The sequence below is a fragment of the Bos mutus genome, chromosome 22 (genome assembly GCF_027580195.1).
Source record: "Bos mutus isolate GX-2022 chromosome 22, NWIPB_WYAK_1.1, whole genome shotgun sequence".
Classification (NCBI taxonomy): Eukaryota; Metazoa; Chordata; class Mammalia; order Artiodactyla; family Bovidae; genus Bos; species Bos mutus.
Genome location: NC_091638.1, coordinates 24,003,949 through 24,025,965, shown reverse-complemented (window position 1 = coordinate 24,025,965; position 22,017 = coordinate 24,003,949). Strand labels below are relative to the sequence as shown.

At 39.9% G+C, this 22,017-nt stretch overlaps 1 protein-coding gene across 6 annotated transcripts in view; it reads left to right on the top strand.

The window, feature by feature from the left end:
* CNTN4 (contactin 4) overlaps positions 1-22,017 on the top strand; it is a 1,023,175-nt gene that overhangs the window by 485,112 nt on the left and 516,046 nt on the right. For all 6 annotated transcript variants that reach the window (XM_070359500.1, XM_070359495.1, XM_070359496.1 and 3 more), the window contains one exon: positions 13,204-13,345. In XM_070359500.1, the coding sequence (XP_070215601.1) occupies positions 13,291-13,345 (55 nt within the window). In that variant the 5' untranslated portion in view covers positions 13,204-13,290. The remainder of the gene's footprint in view (positions 1-13,203; positions 13,346-22,017) is intronic.

The following is a 22,017-nucleotide window of genomic DNA, read 5'->3' as shown; positions in this document are numbered from 1 at the left end:
GCAAAATAACAACATTGTCCATGTGGATTGCAGTCTGGGCATCCAGGATGCAATCCTTTTTTTTTTTTTTTCTGCATAATATTTCCTCTGACCAGTGTGTCTCCTCAGAGCGCACTCTCATGATCACTGAACTTTCCTGGAAACATGGTGGCATGCCATAGATACACATCCGCGCTGGCAGCACATGTGCACATATCTTTCAAGGAGGATAGGTCCACTGTGGCTACAACCAGAACAGGATTGTTTTTCAGTCTTACTCTCAGAATAGGAATTGATGCGGCATCAGCTTTATCTCGAAATAATTAAAGACTTACAGGAAGGTTACAAAAAAGGGTACAGAGTTCCCCTTCATGCCACTTCTCCTAATGCTAACATCTTGTTGTTGTTGTTGCTTAGTCACTAAGTCGTATCTGACTCTTTGCTACCCTATGAACTGTAGCCTGCCAGGCTCCTCTATCCATGGGATTTCCCAGGCAAGAGAACTTGAGTGAGTTGCCATTTCTTACTCCAGGGGATCTTCACTACCCAGGGATCGAACTCACGTCTCCTGCAATGGCAGGTGGCTTCTTGACTTCTGAGCCACCAGGGAAGCTATAGTGCATAGCCATAATATAGTGGTCAAAAGCAGGAAAGTGATATTGGTGCCATTCAGTTAACTAAACAACAGGCCTGATTTGACATTCACCAGTATTCTGTTTTGTTTTGTTTTAACAAATGTCCTCTTTCTCTTGTAAGATCTAATCCAGAAATCTCACCTTGTTTATCATATTCATTTGTCCACACTGTTCATGACAGTTCCTTAGTCCTTCCTTGCCACTGATGATCTTAACACTTTTGAAGACTCCTGGTCAGTTATATTGCAGCATCTTACTCAGCTTTTTCTCATGATCACCCTGAGCTTCCACATCACTGTCAAGTTGTCACTTAGACCACACATGAATACTGTGTCCCCCGCAGTGCTGTGTGGCCAAGGAGGCTCCAGGCCAGCATGACCTGGCTCTGATGATGTCAGCCTTGACCCACTTGGTTAAGAGGGGGTCAGCTAATTTTCCTCATGTAAAATTACTCTTTTCTCTACTGCTACTGCTAAGTCACTTCAGTCGTGTCTGACTCTGTGTGACCCCACAGACGGCAGCCCACCAGGCTCCCCCATCCCTGGGACTCTCCAGGCAAGAACACTGGAGTGGGTTGCCATTTCCTTCTCCAATGCATGAAAGTGAAAAGTGAAAGGGAAGTCGCTCAGTCGTGTCCGACTCTTAGAGACCCCATGGACTGCAGCCTACCAGGCTCCTCCATCCATGGGATTTTCCAGGCAAGAGTACTGGAGTGGGATGCCATTGCCTTCTCGGCTTTTCTGTACAGTCTTAGCTTTAGACAAAGACACATGTATTTCTTTTACATTTACTAAATTTTGTATATTCACTATACTCTTTTATGCCTCAGTTTTTCTGCCTGAGAATTATAATACTGGAACCTTACCCTCATCCTAGTGTAAAGTTAATAACACTGTCCTTTGGAGGTTCTCAGATAAAGGCCACTTTATAACTGGAAATGATCACTCTATTGCATTTTAAATAAGAACATAAATAGAATGGTTAAAAGTAGATTGGCAGCATGTGCTCACTTCACACCCAGAACTAGAGGGACATCTGTTATATATGTGGCAGGCCAGGCCTGAAATCTGGTTCTCTGAGAACCAACTAGTGTTTGTTCAATTTGGCCGAAGTCAGCCTGATGAAACAAAGAGCACGTCGATCACATTCTATCTATTTTGGCCATAGAACTAACCCACGAATAACCACTCATTGATCAGGGCAACAAAATACTTTTTAAAAACTGTCACATTTGACATTTCTGCTGTTCTTGTAAGGGAGGAAACTGTACCTTGGCATGCCAACGATTCTGAATCCTTATGCAATAAATCAGCTTCATCAGTTTGTGTCTGATGATGAAGAATCCCCACCAATGCAGAGAAAGGCAGCCTTTGCACAGAGGTTTATCAGCTGTCTCCTCTATTTTCCTTTTGGAATGTCCCTACTGTTGGGCCTGACACAATATGCTAAGGGGAAATTGGGCACTTACAGGTCTAGCCGAAAGCAGTGGAAGGAATACCAAAGAAGTATCTGACTTACTTGCCTCCCCAAGCTTCACTTTCTTATTTGACAAATGAGAATAATCATATACTTCTCTCCTTAAGTTATTGTGAGGATTAGATAGTTCATGTAACATCTTTGGATAGTAACAGACATAGTAAGTCCTCAAGAAAAAAGAACAACAAAAAAAACCTCCTTTTCTTTGTCTACCTTTCTCTACCATCTTGCATACTGATGGATAGTACTCTGCTTAGTCGCTCAGTCGTGTCTGACTCTTTGTGACCCTATGAACTATAGCCTGCCCAGGCTCCTCTGTCCACAGGGATTTTCCAGGCAAGAATACTGGAATGAGTTACCATGCCCTTCCCCAGGAGATCTTCCCAACCCAGGGATAGAACCCAGGTCTCCCACATTGCAGGCTGATTCTTTACCATCTGAGCCACCAGGGAAGCCCAAGATACAGATAGATCTGAGAGCAAAAAAAAAAAAAAAAAAAAAGTAAGGAGGTGAGCACTTGCTTAAATAGTTTTATATAATATGCAGCGCATTTCTGGAAAACTGTGCTATGCCAAAGAAGAATTCAAAAGAGTTTGTCAAATCATCTGGAAATCGCCTAACATCTGCTTGCAGACCTTGTCTAAAAGACAATGATACCGAGATATGTTTACAGGAATTTAGCTTTTTCTTCAAGAAAATGATCTCCATGGGAAAATAAACTGGAAAGTGGACTAGAAGGCAAGTTCCATGATGACAGGATCTACTTTACTGTGACATCCAGTGCCTAGCACCGTGCCTGACATATTGCATTTATTCAACAAAGATTATTTAGATGAATATTGCTATATATTTCTATAAATTAATAGCACAGGATCTGGAATGTACAGTTTGTTTACCATCATATGAGCTGGCAAGCTATGGATAGAAATCCTGTTTTACCATTTCACTGAAAGGTAGTTTCATGTCCCCATACTCCACGATAAGAAAGAAGACTTCTAAGTTTCCCCTAAGTGAGACAAAGTCCATGCTAAGATTTTATGGTGCTAACCATTTTATGTGCATTTGTTCACATACTTCCCTATGTACTTCTAATATAGGCAGCAGTGAATCTGTCATATAGATGAAAAAATTGGAACATCCAAATAGCTTTAACAAAACATTTTGTGCATTTGATACAGAAAACCAGTATTTGAACCTAGTCTGTTTCCAAAGGTCATATACAGTCTTGGGTCACACTGGCACACTTTACTGGCTGTCCACTGTTCCAAAACTCTAGAGCCCTTTACCCAGCCAGTAGAATAAAGCAAGCTCCATGAGGGCAGACTGTACCTGTCACATTCATTTCTGTATTATGTGGCATGTCAATTAGTAGAAATTTAGTTAATGACTTGGGAGTGAAGGACAGAGTGTAAATTATTTTAGCCTGTTTGTTTGTATAGCCTGTCATAATGTGTGCGTGTATGTTTGCCCACTTATTTCTACTTCTGATTAAGTAGGTACAGACTCTCTTTTAGGCTCCCAGTTATCTGATTTGGCTGTCCAAGCAATTGGCAAACTGTGCATAATGATGAATATACTGGTAGCTTTACTTCCCCACTAAGTGCATCCAAGTAAAAGCACTGAAAGTCGTACGATTCTTGCCACTTAAAATCTGACACCTAATATATTAGGTATTAGAGTGTTTTGTGCTTACCTTTAGCTCTTCTTTGGTTTAGGTGATTAAAAAATGCCTGTTGCTGTCTGTATGTGCAACATGCTTCATTAACAGTGATTTATTTGGGAGTTTAAGCAGAATTGGCACTCTGCAGCACACCAGTGGGCAGAAGGAAAACAAACGTGAGATGGTTGCTAAAAACCCTTCTTTCCTGTTCTGTTGGTAGGAGCCTTAAGAAAATTTGCAAAGTTTACTACCCAATACCCAGAAAGCAAAACTAAAACTGTAGTCTCTGGGCAGGATCAGCTCCCCCAAGCCACCCAAGTTCCTCCATGCATTCTCCTCTGATGCTCAAGAGGGAATCTTCTGGGTTATGAGTTGTTCCTCTTTGGCACAGTGAGCTCCCTGCATCCATGTCTCTCCTAAAGCCACATTCTTCCACTGCTTGTCCATCTTCATTTCCCAAAAAGTTTGCCTTCTCAAAGTTATGCTCAACTTTTTTAGTAGAATCCCACTAAAGAGATTTTCTCTTACATTGCTTTCAACAATGCTGAATCATCACCGTCACTTTGCTGAAGAGAAAGTGTTTCAGTCTTTCAGTCATGTCTGACTCTTTGTGACCCTATGGACTGTGGCTCTCCAGGCTCCTCTGTCCATGGGATTTCCCAGGCAAGAATACTAGAGTGAGTAGTCATTCCCTTTTGCAGGGGATCTTTCTGAACCAGGGATCAAACCCCCGTCTCCTGCATTGCCAGGAGTCACCAGGGAAGCCCACCGAAGAGAAAAGTAAGGCTAACCGAGGTTAAATGACTTGCCCAAGGTCAACAACTAATGGTAGATATGGGATTTAAAACCTCGTTTGTGTTAATTTGCAAACCATGTTGATTTTGTCATGTCTATTTGAAATGCTGTCTGGAAAGGATTCTGGGACTGCCCCTGGGCTAAGCAGGAGAAAGTACCATACTCTGTTAGCATTGTCTTCCCCAGGCCTGGGAAGTGAATCATGGAGGTGTCGAGTCTTTTTCTGTCTTCTGTTATGATCTACTTCTGTTGTCCTTTTTTTGTACTGAGAGTATACATTCTAAAGCAAAAATAAAGTAACTGAGAAGCAGACTAAATAAGAGGGAAGTGCCGTGTATCTTTTACATTACAATTGCCTGTTTTTCTAATAAGCCTGTATTATAGTATTCAGTATTTAGGAGAATTTCAGTAGTGTGGATAAACATCTATACTATGAAGTTCAATTTTCAGGGTTGCTTTCTACTATGATGGAAATATTCTATATCTTGTTGGTGGTAGGGGTGATATACTGCATAATTTTTAAATTTTTTTTTTTTAATTTTTGTTTATTTATTTGTCTGCACTGGGTCTTGAGTGGCGTGCAGAGTCTTTCGTTGCAGCAAGTGGAGGCTTAGTTCCTGGCCAGGGACTAAACCTGGGCCCCTGCATTAGGAGGATGGAATCTTAACTGCTGACTACCAGGGAAGTTCCCGTGACTGCATAAATTTTGGAAATCTCAATAACCTTTATACTAAGAAGAATACATACTCGTATATGTGAAATATACTTCAGTAAACTTGTGGGGAAAAATACTCAGAGTTTATGTCCTGTCTCCATTACTTATCAGCTCTAACTAAAGACAATGTACTTACCCCTTAAATATAATATTGTTTTCTCCCTTAAAGAGTTGTTTTAAAGATTATATGAGTTAATACTTAGGAAGTGACTACCATGCAATATGTGCTTTGTGATGTCTATTTGTCATTTCCTTAGTTATTTCATATTACATTCTACCATGGCATTGCCTCCAGAATTGTTTAATAGCTTAATCACACATTCTTTTATTTTGCTTATAAATTACATATATTGAGCTGGAAACTTTCACAAATAGATCTTTCATATATGGATAATTGCATAGTATACATAATATATATAATTGAATCTTTGAATACAAGGCTTTTCTATTTTTATCTAAATGATGCTAGAACACCACAAAGTATATCTGTTCATTTTTCAATTGAATTTTAAAAGTGTTCAGTATGTACATGTTCCTAAATAAATATTTATTCAAACTGAGGGATTGCAATGTGTATTTGAACATAATGCAAACATTATACATGGTAAGATGTTTAGGGTGAATTTGTGATATATACTTAGAAAACTAAGCAAATAAATAGAAAATTCTTAAGTCTTTAAAAATCTAACTATTACAAAAAGGAAAATATTAGTATACTCTGGGCCTTAGTTGAAAATTCATTAACCAAATTAAATTATGTAGCTAAATTTGGAAGAAAGTGGAACCAGGTACTTGTGTGTATGTTTATGTATGTGCATCTCTCATTGGGAGTGATTATAAAAGGAAATTGAATTGTCATCATTTATAAAAGAAACTAATATATATAATATCCCCAAATCGAGAAATAGTAGTATAAGCATTTTTATGAAGATTAAGATACTTGCCAGAAAGGCAACTTGTTTTCCTTGGGAAGAAGTTCTGTCAGGGAGTAGAAGTGTTTAAGCTATGTTTATGAATCACTTTAATAAAAGTAAAAAGTAAATACAACTTTGGAAAGTTGTACAGTAAGTGATTACCTGGTGGAGACTATGAATAGTAGATATGTATTTATGGCTGGGTATTAAATTGCAGTAATGGAACCATACACAGAACTTAAAAGCAATGTATCAGTATCTCAAACAACTTTGATGTGTGAGAAGATGGTGTCATCTGAGGAATTGTGAGATGTCTAATTGGTTATGGCAAAGACATACTGACCACTGTTCATTTGACAGATTAAATCCTTTGAATGCACACCCTTTCTCTGATATATGATGCATCAGGGCTTCAGTGATTCTTAGAAGCAACCTGATCTAGATCTTCCTTTTATTGGTAAAGAAACTTGCCCAACAAGTAAATAACAGGACTGACCTAGGAACCACATTGTTCTGAATCTCAGTCCTGTGATCTTTTGAAATGGCACAGTGATTATTGGAATACTTTTATTTTTTTTTAAGATGGTCTCCTGAGTAGCAAAGTGTAAAGGTCTAACATCAATGTAGAGTAAGGTTTTATAAGGAGAAAGTGTGTTGAAAAAGTAATAGTGCATATATACTCTAAGAAACTTTAATAAGAGATTTTTCAAAATTAGTGTGTAGAATCTTTTGGCACTCAAAATGTGTAAAAGATGTCCTTCAATGACTGAATTGATAAGATGTTGACTCTGCTTTTATGCCAGAGTGAATATTAATATAATCATTCTATTTCCGGTTAAAATTGCCACAAGTGGCAGACACCACATGGTCTAGAGAGCCTTTAAAAATAGGGGTAATTGTCTGCCTTAGCTGATCCTCTGTAGTTCCTCAAAGTCCTCTGTAATATGATCTTATGATGGAAATAGTCCCAATCAGCTATTGAGTAGGTGAGTACCATCTATATAAGACGGTACATCTCGTGTGTGCCTACCTGTTGGTTAATTGATGCAGTTTTCCAAATGTATTATTCAAACATTTTATATCTTCTTTACACTATTCTCTTCATATTTTAAGATGCTTGGGACACGCTATTCAAAGAGAAACCAAGCAAGACACATTTTCTCACCTTCCTGGCAGACTGCTTATTGCACTGTCCACTGAAGCAGGGACGATCTCAAAGAAACAGTTGTGGAAATATGTTTCTTGTAGAATATAGAGTAAAAATCTGGTGCAAGGAGACAATGTATTAAGCTAATTTGATTGATATTAATTTTCATTGTCCAAGAAAAACCTGTAGACCAGATACCGTAGGATACACAGTATAGAGTATCTATACCACTAAGCTGGTATACAAACTAAGTTATATAATCAGTAATCTTTTCTACCCAGCTGAATTGTCATGCCCTTGTGGATAGAGACCTTGACCTTGACTCTGCATTCTGCATATAGCCGTGTGAATAATGAGCACTCAAATATATGTGTTGACTGATTGAATATTAAGATTTGACTACATACCATCTTCCCTTGAAATGATTGACAGCTGGCTTTCTGAGGAAGCTGAATTTCTGTCTTGCTTTCAGTTCTGCTCACTGCTTTCTTGCCATTATGATTGACTGCACCCCTTATTAGTTAATTTTAGAATTAGAAAATGCTCAGCTATACACTGGGAACTGTGGATGATCATTTTTAACATTCTTGCCTTAAGAATGGCTGCATTCTAAATAGTAATTAGCCAGAAAATAATCATTCTTGTTGTTTTTACACTTAAAGGGAGAAAAACTTCACAGTTGTGTTCTTGACAAGAAGAATTATGAATTGACACTAGTGAAATATGGTCTTCTAACAAAGTCTCAGCTCTAAAACCCATGCTCCACTTTATATTATGAATATCACACAGATTGTGTACCTCTGATCAGTGATGCTGGCTTCTGTTTCTGCAGAACAGCATGAAAAGCAGAGTTAGAAAAGAGGCAGCATCAGAACTTTATGTCATTATATGAAAGACACATCACTTTACTTACATTTCTGTCGATGTGTTAGAAAAGAGAAGTATGAAGTAGGAAGACATAGATTTGAACACTGGCTCTGTTGATTTAGAGATATTTGACCTTGAACAAGTTCCGTAGACTCTCATAGTCTAATTTCCAGTATTATAGTTTTATAGAGGATAGTGACATCTGACCCTGAAGTGTTGCTATGAAGGTTAAATGAAAAGGGAATATCAAAGCACATGGTAGACACATGAAAGATGTTAGCTAAATTTATTCTTTCTCTGACACTGTTTATTGATTTCCTGCTCTGTGCCATGTACTATCCCATGAGCCTCTTAAATACCAATGATTAAGACAAATATTCCTACCTTTATGAAGTTTACAATCTGAGAGGAAATTTGAACTTATAATAATAATAATAATGGAGATTTACTTTTAAAACATAAATTGGGTAAAGTTTACAACACATGTGTGCAAAAGACAGGGTTCATGGTTTGAGTCCCAAACTGTAGACAAGCAAGTCTGTTTACAAAGATTAAGTGACTTTCCAAAATTGATAACTAGTGGCAAAACCTGGAAGAAAGAACTTAATTCCAATCTAGTGTTTTTATACATGAGGTTGTGAAAAATAACATACTTAGTATTTAGAGACGCAGATCCCCTGTTGACCAGAGGAGACAGGCAAAAGGCAGGACTAGATATTCTGTGATTCTGGGGGTTACATGTAAAGCAGGTCCCCATACAGGGAAACCAAATATATTCAGAACTTTCCCCTGTTTAAAATCATCCCCATCCTCCTCCTAATCTTCATATTCAACTCTTTTCTCTGGCCAGGGAAGGTGAGGGTGGAGAACTGCATAGGGTCTCAGTTGTGGCACGTGAGATCTGCATGAGGGCTCCTCTTTGTCTGCCCAGGCTTCTCCGTAATTGTGGCATGTTGGCTCCAGAGCTCATGGGCTCAGTAGTTGTGGCGCATGGGCTTGGTTGCCCCATAGCATATGGGATCTTAGTTTCCCAACTAGGGATCAGACCTGCCTCGCCTGCATTGAAAGGCAGATTCTTAACCAATGGATCACTAGAGAATTCTCCACACTCTTTAATATATAGTCAACATCCTTTGGGGATCAGGCCCGTGGCTTAGGTGGTGGTGTACTATCTTTAACAAGGGAGATTACTAAGTGTCAAGGTCCTGTCCTCAGTGCCTTCCATACTTTCTCTTTAGACTACACAATAAGCCTGCATTATGGGTATTTTGGACATGAACTTAAGCAAGCTCCAGGAGATAGTTGGAGGACAGGGAGGCCTGGTGTGCTGCAGTCCATGGGGTTGCAAAGAGTCAGACATCATTTAGCAACTGAACAGCAACATGGGTATTATTGTCATTACAGATGAGCCACACTGCTAGAGAATGTAGATTCAAGCGTAGCGTCAGATGTGAGTCTGTCCACTTTGCTCCTTCCATTATCTTGCTTTGCAGTAACTTGAACACTCTCTAAATTTTCATTTTCCATGTCCGTGTCACTTGACTTGGCATTTCCTTCCTCCCTCTTATTTATCCTTTAAGACTCAGTTCAAACTATTAGCCCCTTTGGAGAACTTTTTTTTTTTTGTATTTATTTGTTGTTTATTTGGCTGTGTTGGTTCTTAGTTGTGTCATGCAGGAGCTTTCGTTGCAGTGCAGGGACTCTAGTTGTGGCTGTGAAGCATGTGGGTTTAGTTGCCCCAAGGTATGTAGGATCTTAGTTCCCCAGTCAGGGATCAAACCCATGTCCCCTGAATTGCAAGGTGAATTTTTAACACTAGTCCACCAGGGAAGTCCCTGGAGAACATTCTTGAAGCCCCTGCCCTACCCCATCCCCTGGCTCAGTTAGATGATGTTCCTTTGCATCCTTAGCACCTTGTCCTTCATAGATCTATCATGTGAATCACACTGAAATACAATGACTGGTTTAAATGCCTTTTTTGCCAAGTTAACAGTGAGCTCCTTGAGGGCAGGGCTCTCACCTCTCTGCACATACAACCCCTAGCCCTGCCTCTGCCCCCTAGTTAGCACATCTGCTTATTCATAGAGCTGAAATAGAACTATTTGGATACCAGCAGATTTTTAATTTAGTAGAGTGCTAAAACTAATCTTTATGTGATTAAACCCTATATGTAGAACCAGGACATGTAAGGAAGAACTGAATCATGATTTGTCTTAAACACTATATACTGAGTTCTTCAGCATGACTGTTGGAATATGAATTGTTTAAAGAGTTGGAGGCTAGAGGAGTTTTGCTCTGTGGAGTTCTGTGTAGAGATACACTGTGGAATTCTCAATTATTCATCTCCTTCTGGCTCTGCCAGCAAAAGCTCTCCAGTCCTGTTTCATTGTGTGGCCTCCTCCCCAGGATTTACGAGTCTAATTCTTGGTCAAGGTCCCACCGTTAGTGCTGAGTACACTACCTTTTGCTACAACCACCTTAGGATAAACCAGAGAGAGCTCTCAGCTGCAGGGGAGATCTATGACTGCCATAACTCTCGCCTCATCCCACAGCTTGCTTTCTGGTTCTGGCAGAAAACCGAAATTACAAAACTTTGTATCCTGCACCACAGCCCCACATGAGATTCATGAATCTTCACCTCCCTTCAGAAAACCCAGTTCTCTAGTTAAGACTGCCCACCAGACAAATTACTGTCAACTGCCCCATTATTTCTGATTAGTGAAGGTGAGCCTTACCTACTGAGAGGTAAATAAATGCCAATCGGGTTCTTGAAATCCTTCATCCTTAAAAATATACAGCTCTTAACAGAACGTGCACTGTAAACAGCATCCTATCATGAATCAAATCTTTATGGTATAATTGGATACATTTTCTAAATTAATTTTAATTGCTTCAAGAAACTGCTTAACATTGTAGATCAATCCCCAGGTCTGAGATGACATTTCCCTCACAAAATTAATTATTAATACCCTGATCATTTGCTAAAAACATTAATAGTTTTCATTGATCAGCACATCCTGTTTATCTAAAATGGCCTAATCACCATGCATGTCAGAAGAGTATTTCAACATATCCAATTAGAGACACAACCTGCTTTTCAGCCACATCAGCAGATCAGAAGTTAAGAGTCCCTTTTGTCTTCACAACATATCTAGTCTGGTTTTATCAGAAACTGAGCTATTTAAGGGCACTAAGGACAGGAGAGTTCTCTAATGATGGTTCTTCACTTTCTATAAGCTTCCTGGTAAACATAAAGGCTTCTAAGTGATCACATGGTATCAATTAATGCTAAGAGCGCTTGATTAACGAGCTTGTGTTGGTCCATGTTCTCATGTAAACCTGTGTTCCCTCGGTGTTTTTCCTGATAAGTGGCAGTGAGATGAGAAGCCTCAGGTTATCATCAGCTTAAAAAAAAAAAAATTTCAGGGATACAATAGTAATCACATCTAGCATTTGTATGGTGCTGTGTGGTTTTCAAAGAGGTTTCGTTTACTTAACTAAGAAGAGTCCTTTGAAACAAGCTTGGGAGGGAGGTTGAGTGGGATATATACCCAGGACCCTGTGACTTGTTATAACCTAAGCTGTAAAGAGAATGTGTCTCATAGTTCCTTAAATTTCTCATTTATTTGATTAAATGATGAATAGGAAGAAGGATTCTGCTCATCTTTCAAATCCCAGTGGGAGCTCATCTCCTTTATGAAGTCCAGAAATGTCCCTCCTTTCCTTCACAATGGCATGTCGTGTTGCAGTTTTATGAAACTGTAGGGAGCTTGTACCCCATTGGAGTAGGAGATCCCTAGAGCTAGAGCTGGGATCTCTGTTTTGGCAGGTCCCATGCCTCACTAGTGTCTGGCAAGCAAAAGGCACTCCACAGATGCATAAATCCATGACTGGCTCGCAGGATGGACGGGAGAAGAGATGAGTGAATGAGAACAAGCCAAGCACGATGGACGGGAGAAGGGATGAGTGAATGAGAACAAGCCAAGCACAGTGTGGATTCTGTTTTATTGAGGTCATGTTGCAAAACTTTGGCACCTAAAGGCAGCTCAGATTTGTTTGATTCCCTCGGCATTTTAAAAAATACTGTGAACTGATTTCCTACATTTAAAACTTGGGAGATTTTCAAAATAAATACTAGTATTTTCAACTGTTCTTTGATAAGTTGTAAATGCCCCTGCAACCCTGGGTTTGTACCCCTCATGTTGGCCATCAGCACGAGCTGAGGGGTACCTGCCCCTTCAAACAGAACAAGCCTGTGCCCTTCTGAGGGCTCATGAGTGCCTCCTGCTTAGCCCATCCACTTTCCTGCTATGTAGATTGTACACAGAACAAGTAGCCTCTCTTCACCATGGAGTTTTCCTGTTCTAAGATTCCTGGCTAACAGAAGAATTGCTGTTCTCACTCATGCCCTGGATTTGTCCAAAAGAACCTAGTAAATAGCTACTCATAGTTGGTAGGATTTTTGTCTGTAGGCACTGGAGCTGCACATTTCTGTTGCGTTTTAGGGATGAAACATAGAGTATTGGGGGAAAAAATACTTGAAATCATGGGGTGGTTATTTATTTTTCACACATTTAATTCCATTCTAAGACTTCAGAATTTCTCCTTAAGGTCCATCAGGTCCTATTCTGTTCAATGACATTTCTTCTGTATTCACTATTTTGGGTATATTATTAATTGGAAAATAAAAAGCACAGCACCTGGAGATTAAGGGACTGGAAAGGAACTTATAAAACGTAATTCAGTCCCCTGCCTTCGGGTTGGTTCTCTTCTAATCAGAAGCTGTTCTTACCTTCACTCAGTAGCCACAGGGATCTATCAGCCCCAGTCTCTACCCCAGTATCATTGGGAAGAAGGAAAAGAGGCTTATTTGCTTCATATTCAAAATTTAACATGCTTTCTCTTTTTCAGTAGTAGTTTTCCAAAAGTCACTTTTATTCATATTCAGTAAATTTGCAGAGACCACAAGGAGAAGTATTCCCAGATCTCATTGTCATGTCTCTTCTCCTCCACAGATTAAAGGTTGAACACAACTTTAAAGAAGCAGCCATTCTATTCACTTGTTATTGGACTTGAAACTCCTTTGACCTCGGAAACTGAAGATGAGGTTGCCATGGGAACTGCTGGTACTGCAATCCTTCATGTTGTGCCTTGCAGGTAGAGTGTCATTTGAAAACTTTTTGATTTAAAAATGCCACTGGATTTCACACTAATTCAAAAGTGGGCCTTCACTTTAGATGGCAATGATAAAATAGTAAGAGTACACGCTACTATGACATAGCGTTTGCTGACACCACTGAATGTACTCTCCTGATGGTCTTTTAGCGCCTCTTTTCATGGTGTTGTATCCAGAGCTAGACACTGATGTTTCACCTGTCTGTCTGGTCCTTTTAGAGTTGTTTGAACTATTATTTGGTTTGAAAGTTGTTATTTTTGCTCATTCCAGCACTCAACTGTACAGAGATATTGGGCAATAAAGCTGCTTAGTCTCGTGTATTGCCTACTTTGATGTCAGTGGATGGAACTTTATCTGGATGACGCTTTCAATGTCTTTGTTGATATCACACCATCCTTTCATACCTTTGTTTTCATTTGAGTACACCTATGGTTTAGCAGGAGCCATAAGCATAGACATGAGGCTTTTACCATACTTTCATGGCCAGCTGCTAGGCAAGGGCTTTGAGAAGTTCAGACATGCTGTTTATTACCTTCTTGGCTCTCTGGAAGATAGGAGCCTGCTAGCTGACATACAGAACTCAGTGCTGATGCGGCCTATGTCCAGTATGCACTGAGAGTTGGTTTCCAGGTGGGAGTCTTTCCATGTCTTTTTGAAATAAAACTAGTTGATCTGTTTTGTTATTCAGAGTGTCAAGTCCAAGACAGATACCTGGAATATATTTATGTTTTTATACCATAAAATAAAAGAGACTTTTTTAGTCATCACTTAACTTGATTCATGCATTCATTCAAATAATGTTACTGAGTACCTTACAGAGAAACAGAACAGTGTTAACATCTGTGGATATGCTCCTATGCAAGAAAGACACAGAAGTCTATTAGCTGAGTTCTAGAGCCGTACTGACTTACAGCTGCTGCTGCTCCTGCTAAGTCACTTCAGTCGTGTCCGACTCTGTGTGACCCCATAGACGGCAGCCCACCAGGCTCCCCTGTCCCTGGGATTCTCCAGGCCAGAACACTGGAGTGGGTTGCCATTTCCTTCTCCAATGCATGAAAGTGAAAAGTGAAAGTGAAGTCGCTCAGTCGTGTCCGACTCTTCGCAACCCCATGGACTGCAGCCCACCAGGCTCCTCCATCCATGGATTACAGTAAATTACCGCGATTACTGTGTAATTAAAGGTAGTAATGGTAGTACTCCTGTATGTGGATCTCTTATGCATGCCAGACACTGCACTAAGCACTCAGTGTACTTTATTTCATTATCTCATGATCACTAAGAAGTATTTACTCTATTTTTATCACTGTTATTATTAATATTATTACTAAACCATTAAAAACTTAAGAAACTCACCCAAGGTCACCATGCTAGGAGATGGTAGAGCTAATAAGGTTCAGTCTCAGAGCTGACTAACTCCACATTCCATAGTTTTGACCAACATGTTATTCAGTCTTGTAGCTTTCTCATTGATTTCTTCAGTGTATGATTGTAAATTACTCTTTAAATTTTGGCTTTCATTCTTCCTGCTGCTGCTGCTGCTAAGTCACATCAGTCATGTCCAACTCTGTGCGACCCCATAGACGGCAGCCCACCAGGCTCCCCCATCCCTGGGATTCTCCAGGCAAGAACACTGGAGTGGGTTGCCATTTCCTTCTTCAATGCATGAAAGTGAAAAGTGAAAATGAAGTTGCTCAGTCGTGTCAGACTCTTCGTGACCCCATGGACTGCAGCCTACCAGGCTCCTCCATCCATGGGAGTCTCCAGGCAAGAGTACTGGAGTGGGTTGCCAGTGCCTTCTCCAGCTGTGGCATATAATATTAGGCTTATCATTCTTCCTAGGTTTTTCTAAATGTGAACCACTATCCACTTAGAAACTTTAGAAAACCCTAGCTTCAAAGCCTGCACTTCTTTCCTTAGTTAGGTTTACAGCATCCTCACCATTCCCTGCTTATGGTCCTGTTGGCATCTAGCTGTCTCTTTTAGAAATATTACTTCTCACCCTCATCTGCTCAGGAGCTAAATGTCCACCACACAGCAGATGCCTCAGGTTCTGTGCCTCACTTCCTTTCTCCAGTCTTTTCATGGGCCTTGATCCTCCTGAAAGTCCTCAACTGGGACAATCTGTCTCTAACTTCTCCTGACTCTAAGATAAACGTCTACTTTAAAGTACAAGATCATGAATCAGTGTCTCAGTATTTGATTATAGCAATCTGTGGTCAAATTAACCCACTGTACACAGTAGATAACAAGAAATCAAAGGGTTAAAAACCAGTGAAGCCATTAATCTCTTCAGTGGTGTTTTAGAAAAACTAGAAATTCTCACCCAAGATGTGTACCTGTATCTTTTTTATGCACTTAACCTTTTGCAGGAAATCATTATATTGATTTTTTGAGGTGAGTCTTTTGTGAACTGGTTTACATGGCATTAATATTCCCTTACCATATGCCTTCTTCAGTGTAGGTAAAGTCAAGCATTAATTAATGTTTTTGTTTTCTTGCTATTTGTCTTGATTTCATGAATTTACATAGTACTCGACACTGAATTCTGAACAGATTTCTTTAACTGCTCTTTCTTTTCCTTTTCTAACTTTCTTAGTTGTGTATTTCTTGATTAATTTTTGGCAAGGAAAACAGTTTGTCAATTATGTTTATCATAATTAGTGAATCTCAAATATGCTTTTTTTGTGTGATCTTTTTTCCTAAACAAGGTAGAAGATCCAAATAAATACACGGTTTCTCCTACACGAGATGCACCTTAAAAGGTCTGCTAATTATTTAAGGAATTGATTAGTAATTTATGGTACAAGGACAGTGTTCTCTCTTACAAAGCTAGACTCAGTCTCTCACAACAATTTAAAACAAAATGTGACTATTGATGCTTAGTAGTCTGAAAATTCAGTCTCTACAAAATTGAGTTTTATTTTTCTCCCTCTTAATTTAAACAGGGAGCTCATAACCCTACTACTTAGAAGAACAAGGAAGCTAGTAAATGAATGAAGCATTCTTAAGGTCACACTGACTCCTTCTGACAACAGGCAGTATAGGTGACTTTGAGAAACTGGACAAAACTTGTCCTATTAACGTGCCAACTGGTGCCCCACTCTGCTCCTATATGCCAGGTCTCCCAGTTTTTAGCTTTTATGAATAAATCTAATTATTGTTGCCAATCAACTCAAATTAATTTTAAAATAAAAATTGAAAGACTGTATGAGGACCTTCTTGGTGGTTCAGTGGTTAAGACTTCATCTTCCAATGAAGGGGGTTGCAGGTTCCATCCCTGGTTGGGAAGCTAAGATCCCACATGACTTGCGGCCAAATACCCAGAAACATAAAACAGAAACAAGACTGTAATAAATTCCATAAAGACTTTTAAGAAATTATCCACATTTTTGAAACATCTTTAAATAAATAAAAGGCTGTATGAAGCAAATCAGAATGGCCTTCCAGCAAGATGCTGTTCCTAGTTCACCAGGTTGCAAAGTCTGTTTCAAGCACTTAGTTTCTGTTATGAGACACAGTACCAAATAAGTAGACCTTAGGGTCTCTACTAATTCTTCCTTTACCTAATAATGCTCTTCCCTTGAATGTCCCTGTATGTTGCCCTCTGGCCTTCTTTGAATCTGTGCTCAAATGCCACCTAATCAATAAGACTTTTCTTGACCACAGCAGATAAATAAAAGTAAATTAAAATAGCAGTAATTCCTTTCACCAATATTGTATACCCCTCTTCTTTCGTTTTCTTCAGAGGTCTTACCAGTATATGAATAGCTATGTGTTTTATTTGTCTTTATGCTGAATACCTTTCCCTACCAGACTGAAGCTTTGTTAAGGCAGGCCTTTTGCATCTTTTTAGGTCACGGCTGTATGCCCAGCATCTCCAAACTGCATGGTACATAGTGCCAGTCACTGAATAAATAACCATATGTCAAATGAACAAATGCTGAGTACTGACCAGACATGAGTAAGAGAAAGCCGATCTCCAATTCCCACCTGTGCACTGGATCCAAGGCATGCCATCTCCTTCATGTTAAGGCAGTGAACCAGCCACCTCTAAGGCTGATTCATATAAATGTGTTTTTAAAATTAGATATAACATATGCAGTATTAAAATTTTATCTCTTGGTATAGCACCCCCTTGTCAATATCTGCTTTTGAAAAGGGGGTGCTACATCAAGAGATAGACTGTTCCCACTCTGTATTTTTCTGCCTTGAGTCTTCCTCTAAAGTCACAAGCAAGAGGAGCTTCGAGAAAGTAACTCCCTTCTTCAGTGTGGTCCACAAACCATGGGGCATGAGATTCAGCAGATAAAAGCCTCAGGGCCTGTCATTCAGAAAGATAAGCCTAGGCATGTTCCTCAGAGTTCCTTTGAGGTCCCCAGCAAGACAGAAGCCCTGTTGCCCATAATACACTCCCTGTCTTCTCCTTCTCACTGGACTTCCTGGAGTCATCTTCCAAATAAACTGTTTTCAGGTCCTTCTTTCAGGCTCTGCTTCTGGGGGAATCCAGACCAAAAACACACACACACCAATTAGTAGCAGAGGAGAAGCCCATTATTGGTCACATCAGTAATTAGGACAAAACCAGACAGAAAACATGATTTTGGCAGAGGTTATTGAAGTGTTGACTGTGATATTGGTCTGTTTGCATATATGCATGTGAGTACCTGCACGCATCACCAACTCAAGGGGCATAAATTTGAGCAAACTCTGGGAGATAGTGGAGGACAGGGGAGCCGAGTGTGCTGCAGTTCATGGGGTCGCCAAGAGTTGGACTCGACTTAGGGACTGAACGACAACAATAACCTGCATGCATGCCTCTACATAAATATGCCTGGAAGTATTATCCAGGTCCTGCAAATAGATAGTTTTAATTTTTTACTTGTTTTACTATTTACTAGTTTTATTATTAGCCAACTGATGGCCAAGTCATTTTTGCCTCTCTGTGATTCAGTTTACACCACTGTATAATGAGGATATTGAACAGATACTCCCCTAGAGTCCTTTCTAACTCTAAGAATATTGTCTGCTGCCTGCTAAGTTGCTTCAATCATGTCTGACTCTTTGTGACCCCATGGAGTATAGCCTACCAGGCTCCTCTGTCCATGGGATTTTCCAGGCAAGAATACTGAAGTGGGTTGCCATGCCCTCCTCCAGGAGATCTTCCTGATCCAGGGATCAAACCCTCATCTCTTATGTCTCCTGCATTGGCAGGCAGGTTTTTTGTTTGTTTGTTTTTTTTACCACTAGCACCATAGTTCTAACTAAACACATGGTTTGAAAGGCAGATATATATGCTGAAGGGTCAGAGCTAAGCTTGAAATTTTATTCATCTAATATGAAATTTCACATAGGTCCTGTGTGTTTTTTCTGTGTGTTACTGATTCTGTTCATATTGGCAGATTTGAGAAAAAGAATAAAATGACTGGTTCATATGTTCATATGGAAGAAGAGGTGTGAAGACATTTAAAAGTCCTCTGTAAATGGGTGAAAAAAATGTATGGTTGATGTATTCTCAGTTGGCCTTGGTTTGAGAGAGGCTAAATATATTCCCACCTCTATAATGCAGTTGACCAAATTCAGCAATGATTTCTTTTTGAGAAAGTGCATCCTCTGCAAATGCAAGTGTTTTGTTGTCTGTTCACAAGCTGCCTGCTGCTGTTACCACTGCATCTGGGACAGGCAGTGGAGAAAGGGTCCTGTTTATTTCAAGAGGCATATTCTGGGATTAGCAAGCATTCTCGTAATTGGAGCAAGGAGGAGGCCCTGGTTGAATACTTAATCACAGGGGTGTAGCTTGAATCTGTGACAGTAAGAAATGCAAAAGTAAAGTGTCTCAGTCATGTCTGACTCTTTGCAACCCCATAGACTGTAGCCTGCTAGGCTCCTCCATCCATGAAATTTGAATACTGGAGTGGGTTGCCATTTCCTTCTCCAGGGGATCTTCCCAACCCGGGACCGAACCCAGATTGCAGGCAGACTCTTTACCCTCTGAGCCACCAGGGAAACCCAAGAAACACAAACCAGGGTGCAATTAGAGTATATGGAGGCAATGTCCAGTGGTCCTCAGAAGGCATTTTAGGCTCAAGATGTGTCTTATATGTTAAACTGAAGTATACTATGGGTGTGTGTGTGTGTGTTAGTCACTAAGTTGTGTCCTACTGTTTGTGACCCATGGACTGTAGCCCTCCAGGCTCCTCTATCCATGGGATTTTCCAGGCAAGAATACTGGAATGGGTAGCCATTCCCTTCTCCAGGGGATTATGAACCAGGGGTTAAACTTGGGTCTCCTGCATTGCAGGCAGATTCTCTACCATCTGAGTCACCAGGGAAGCTCCTAGACTGTGGATGCTTTTCTATTCTTCTAGGGTCTGGGAACATATATGCACAGTAGGAACCCCCAGTATTTGTTGGCATTGGTAGTAGAACTCGATAAGCACAATCTTATCAAATTTTCCCTTAATCACACATTCCTGCAAAGCTCAGGATCTACCCTAAAGATCCCAGCACCCCATCACTATCATGCCCATATAGCCCCACTAGGATGCAGAGCATACAGAAGTGAGTTTCAAAGTTGGCCTCACAACATAGCCAGCAGTAGTATTTCAGTTCTCAAACTCTTGTATTTTCCCCAGAGTAAACAGAAGAAGAGAGAACTTTCAAATAATTCCCAATTCTAGACAGATATTAAACCCAGTACTGCCTCTGTTTTTGCAAAAGTAACAGGCATTCAATTAAGATCAAAACAGAGTTGAGTAAATGTCAGTTTTCATACAGCTACTGCAAAGCCTAGTTTTGCACTGAACTCTTATTTTATTGTTTCTCTTTCTAAGAAACTGTCTGGCCAGTGTAGCCAGCCATGCTGACTGCAGCCAAAGAATGGATTTCCTATTTCCTCTGTGCTGTCTCAGAACCATAGCCATGAAATGAAGCCAAGGTAGTAGAAAGATTTAGCAAGAAGAAAGTTAATAGCTAGATTAAAAAGCAGTGGGTCCAGTGAAGAAACTTTAGGAAAAGAATAGGGAGAAGTATACCCAGAAAATAATAAACAGCAAACAGAAAACTCCTTTTGAATATCAATTTAAGTCCTTAAAAACATTTCTCAGTCGAAAAATATTAATCAGTCATGAAGATGTTGAGGTAAATAGAGAAACTGGCAGCAATTTTATGTCCCCACCAGCATGGACAGATAGTAGCAGTGATACAAACCAAAAGTTATTAGAAATGTTCAATTTAAGATCTCTCCTGAAGCAAAATCATTAATGGCTTCATTAGATATGCTCAGCTAGCCTGGACGCCTTGGATGCCTTCACTATAAATAAAACTCTCGTACTGATAGAGTCTAGGACATGTTGTATCTTAAAAAAATGATCTGATGAATGAAACACACTAGGAAGAAAGGAGAAAAGCAGATGGATGAAAAATCCAAATGTTGTATGCATTTAATATCAGCTTGTGTGATGATGCCTGGTTAAATATAGGATTCCTCAGAACTTGAGGATGGGTGAAGGAACAGCTGTGGAGTCTCCTACCATGCCAGGAACACCACCCAAAAGCATGGGCTTTGAAATGAAAGAGAGAAACCTGTCACTTATCAGCTGTGTGGTCAAGCTATTTTATCTCCCCAAGACTTGAGTTGCTTTTTATTTTTTATAAAATAAAATAGACAGAATACATGTTTATTGGGTTGTCTGTGAGAGTTGAGGTCATGTATATGTTCTTTGTACTTAGTGCAGTGTCTGATTCGAGCAAGCACCAGTGACTGTGGTTTGTCGTTCACTGAGTCATTAGCCTGTATTTGAGGACCCACCAGTGCTAGGATTGTGGTGCTCTCTAAGAATGTAATTTAGCTCTAAGTGAAGGATTGGTCCTGTCCTCTTTGCCCTGATGCTGCTGCTGATGCCACCAGTCAGCTTCTTAGCACACAAGTATCCCACCCTTTAGTGATTGAAGGTTGGATAACAGAGTTTATAGCACATTTGTTGCCTTTCCCCCACCTTTTTGCTGTTTGACCTCATCCATAAAGTAGAAATATGATAAGCTTCTCTGAAAAATAAATACCTCGTTGATTAAACTCATATGTGTAGAGCACTTAGGAAGAAATTTTCACTTAGGAACATGTGTTAATTGCTATTAATATCACTGTCATTTTCATTACCGGCAGCAACAAGCCAGTGGGCATCCATATACATGTTTAGCAGCCACACCTTCGAGGATCTGCCTCCTGGCAGCAAGGACCCTGACAGCTGGAGCCGTTTATCTGGGGGTCTGGCACTGTAAATGCACTGTAGAGATATCTATGACAGAACTCCTAGCAAGTTGCAGATTAAGGGTTCTAAAACGAGAAGGATCTGGTAGTTCAAAATGACAGGGGAAAAAAAAAGATTTTTAAAATGAGTTTTAAAAATTAAGATAAATAAAGGAGCACATAGAAGTCCCTAATGCATGTGGTGGAAAGGGCTGGAATGGACTCCCTAGTGGACCATACCCTTCCATTCTTCTCTCCTCTGAAAAACTCCCGTTGGTGTTGTCAACCAGGTATTTCACCTGTACAAAGAACAGAGTTAGTTAACAATGTAGCCCCATACCACCATAATAATCCCCTTAATTTGTTTAGCACTTGTTAGTCTATAAAATATTTGCTGAACGATCTGTT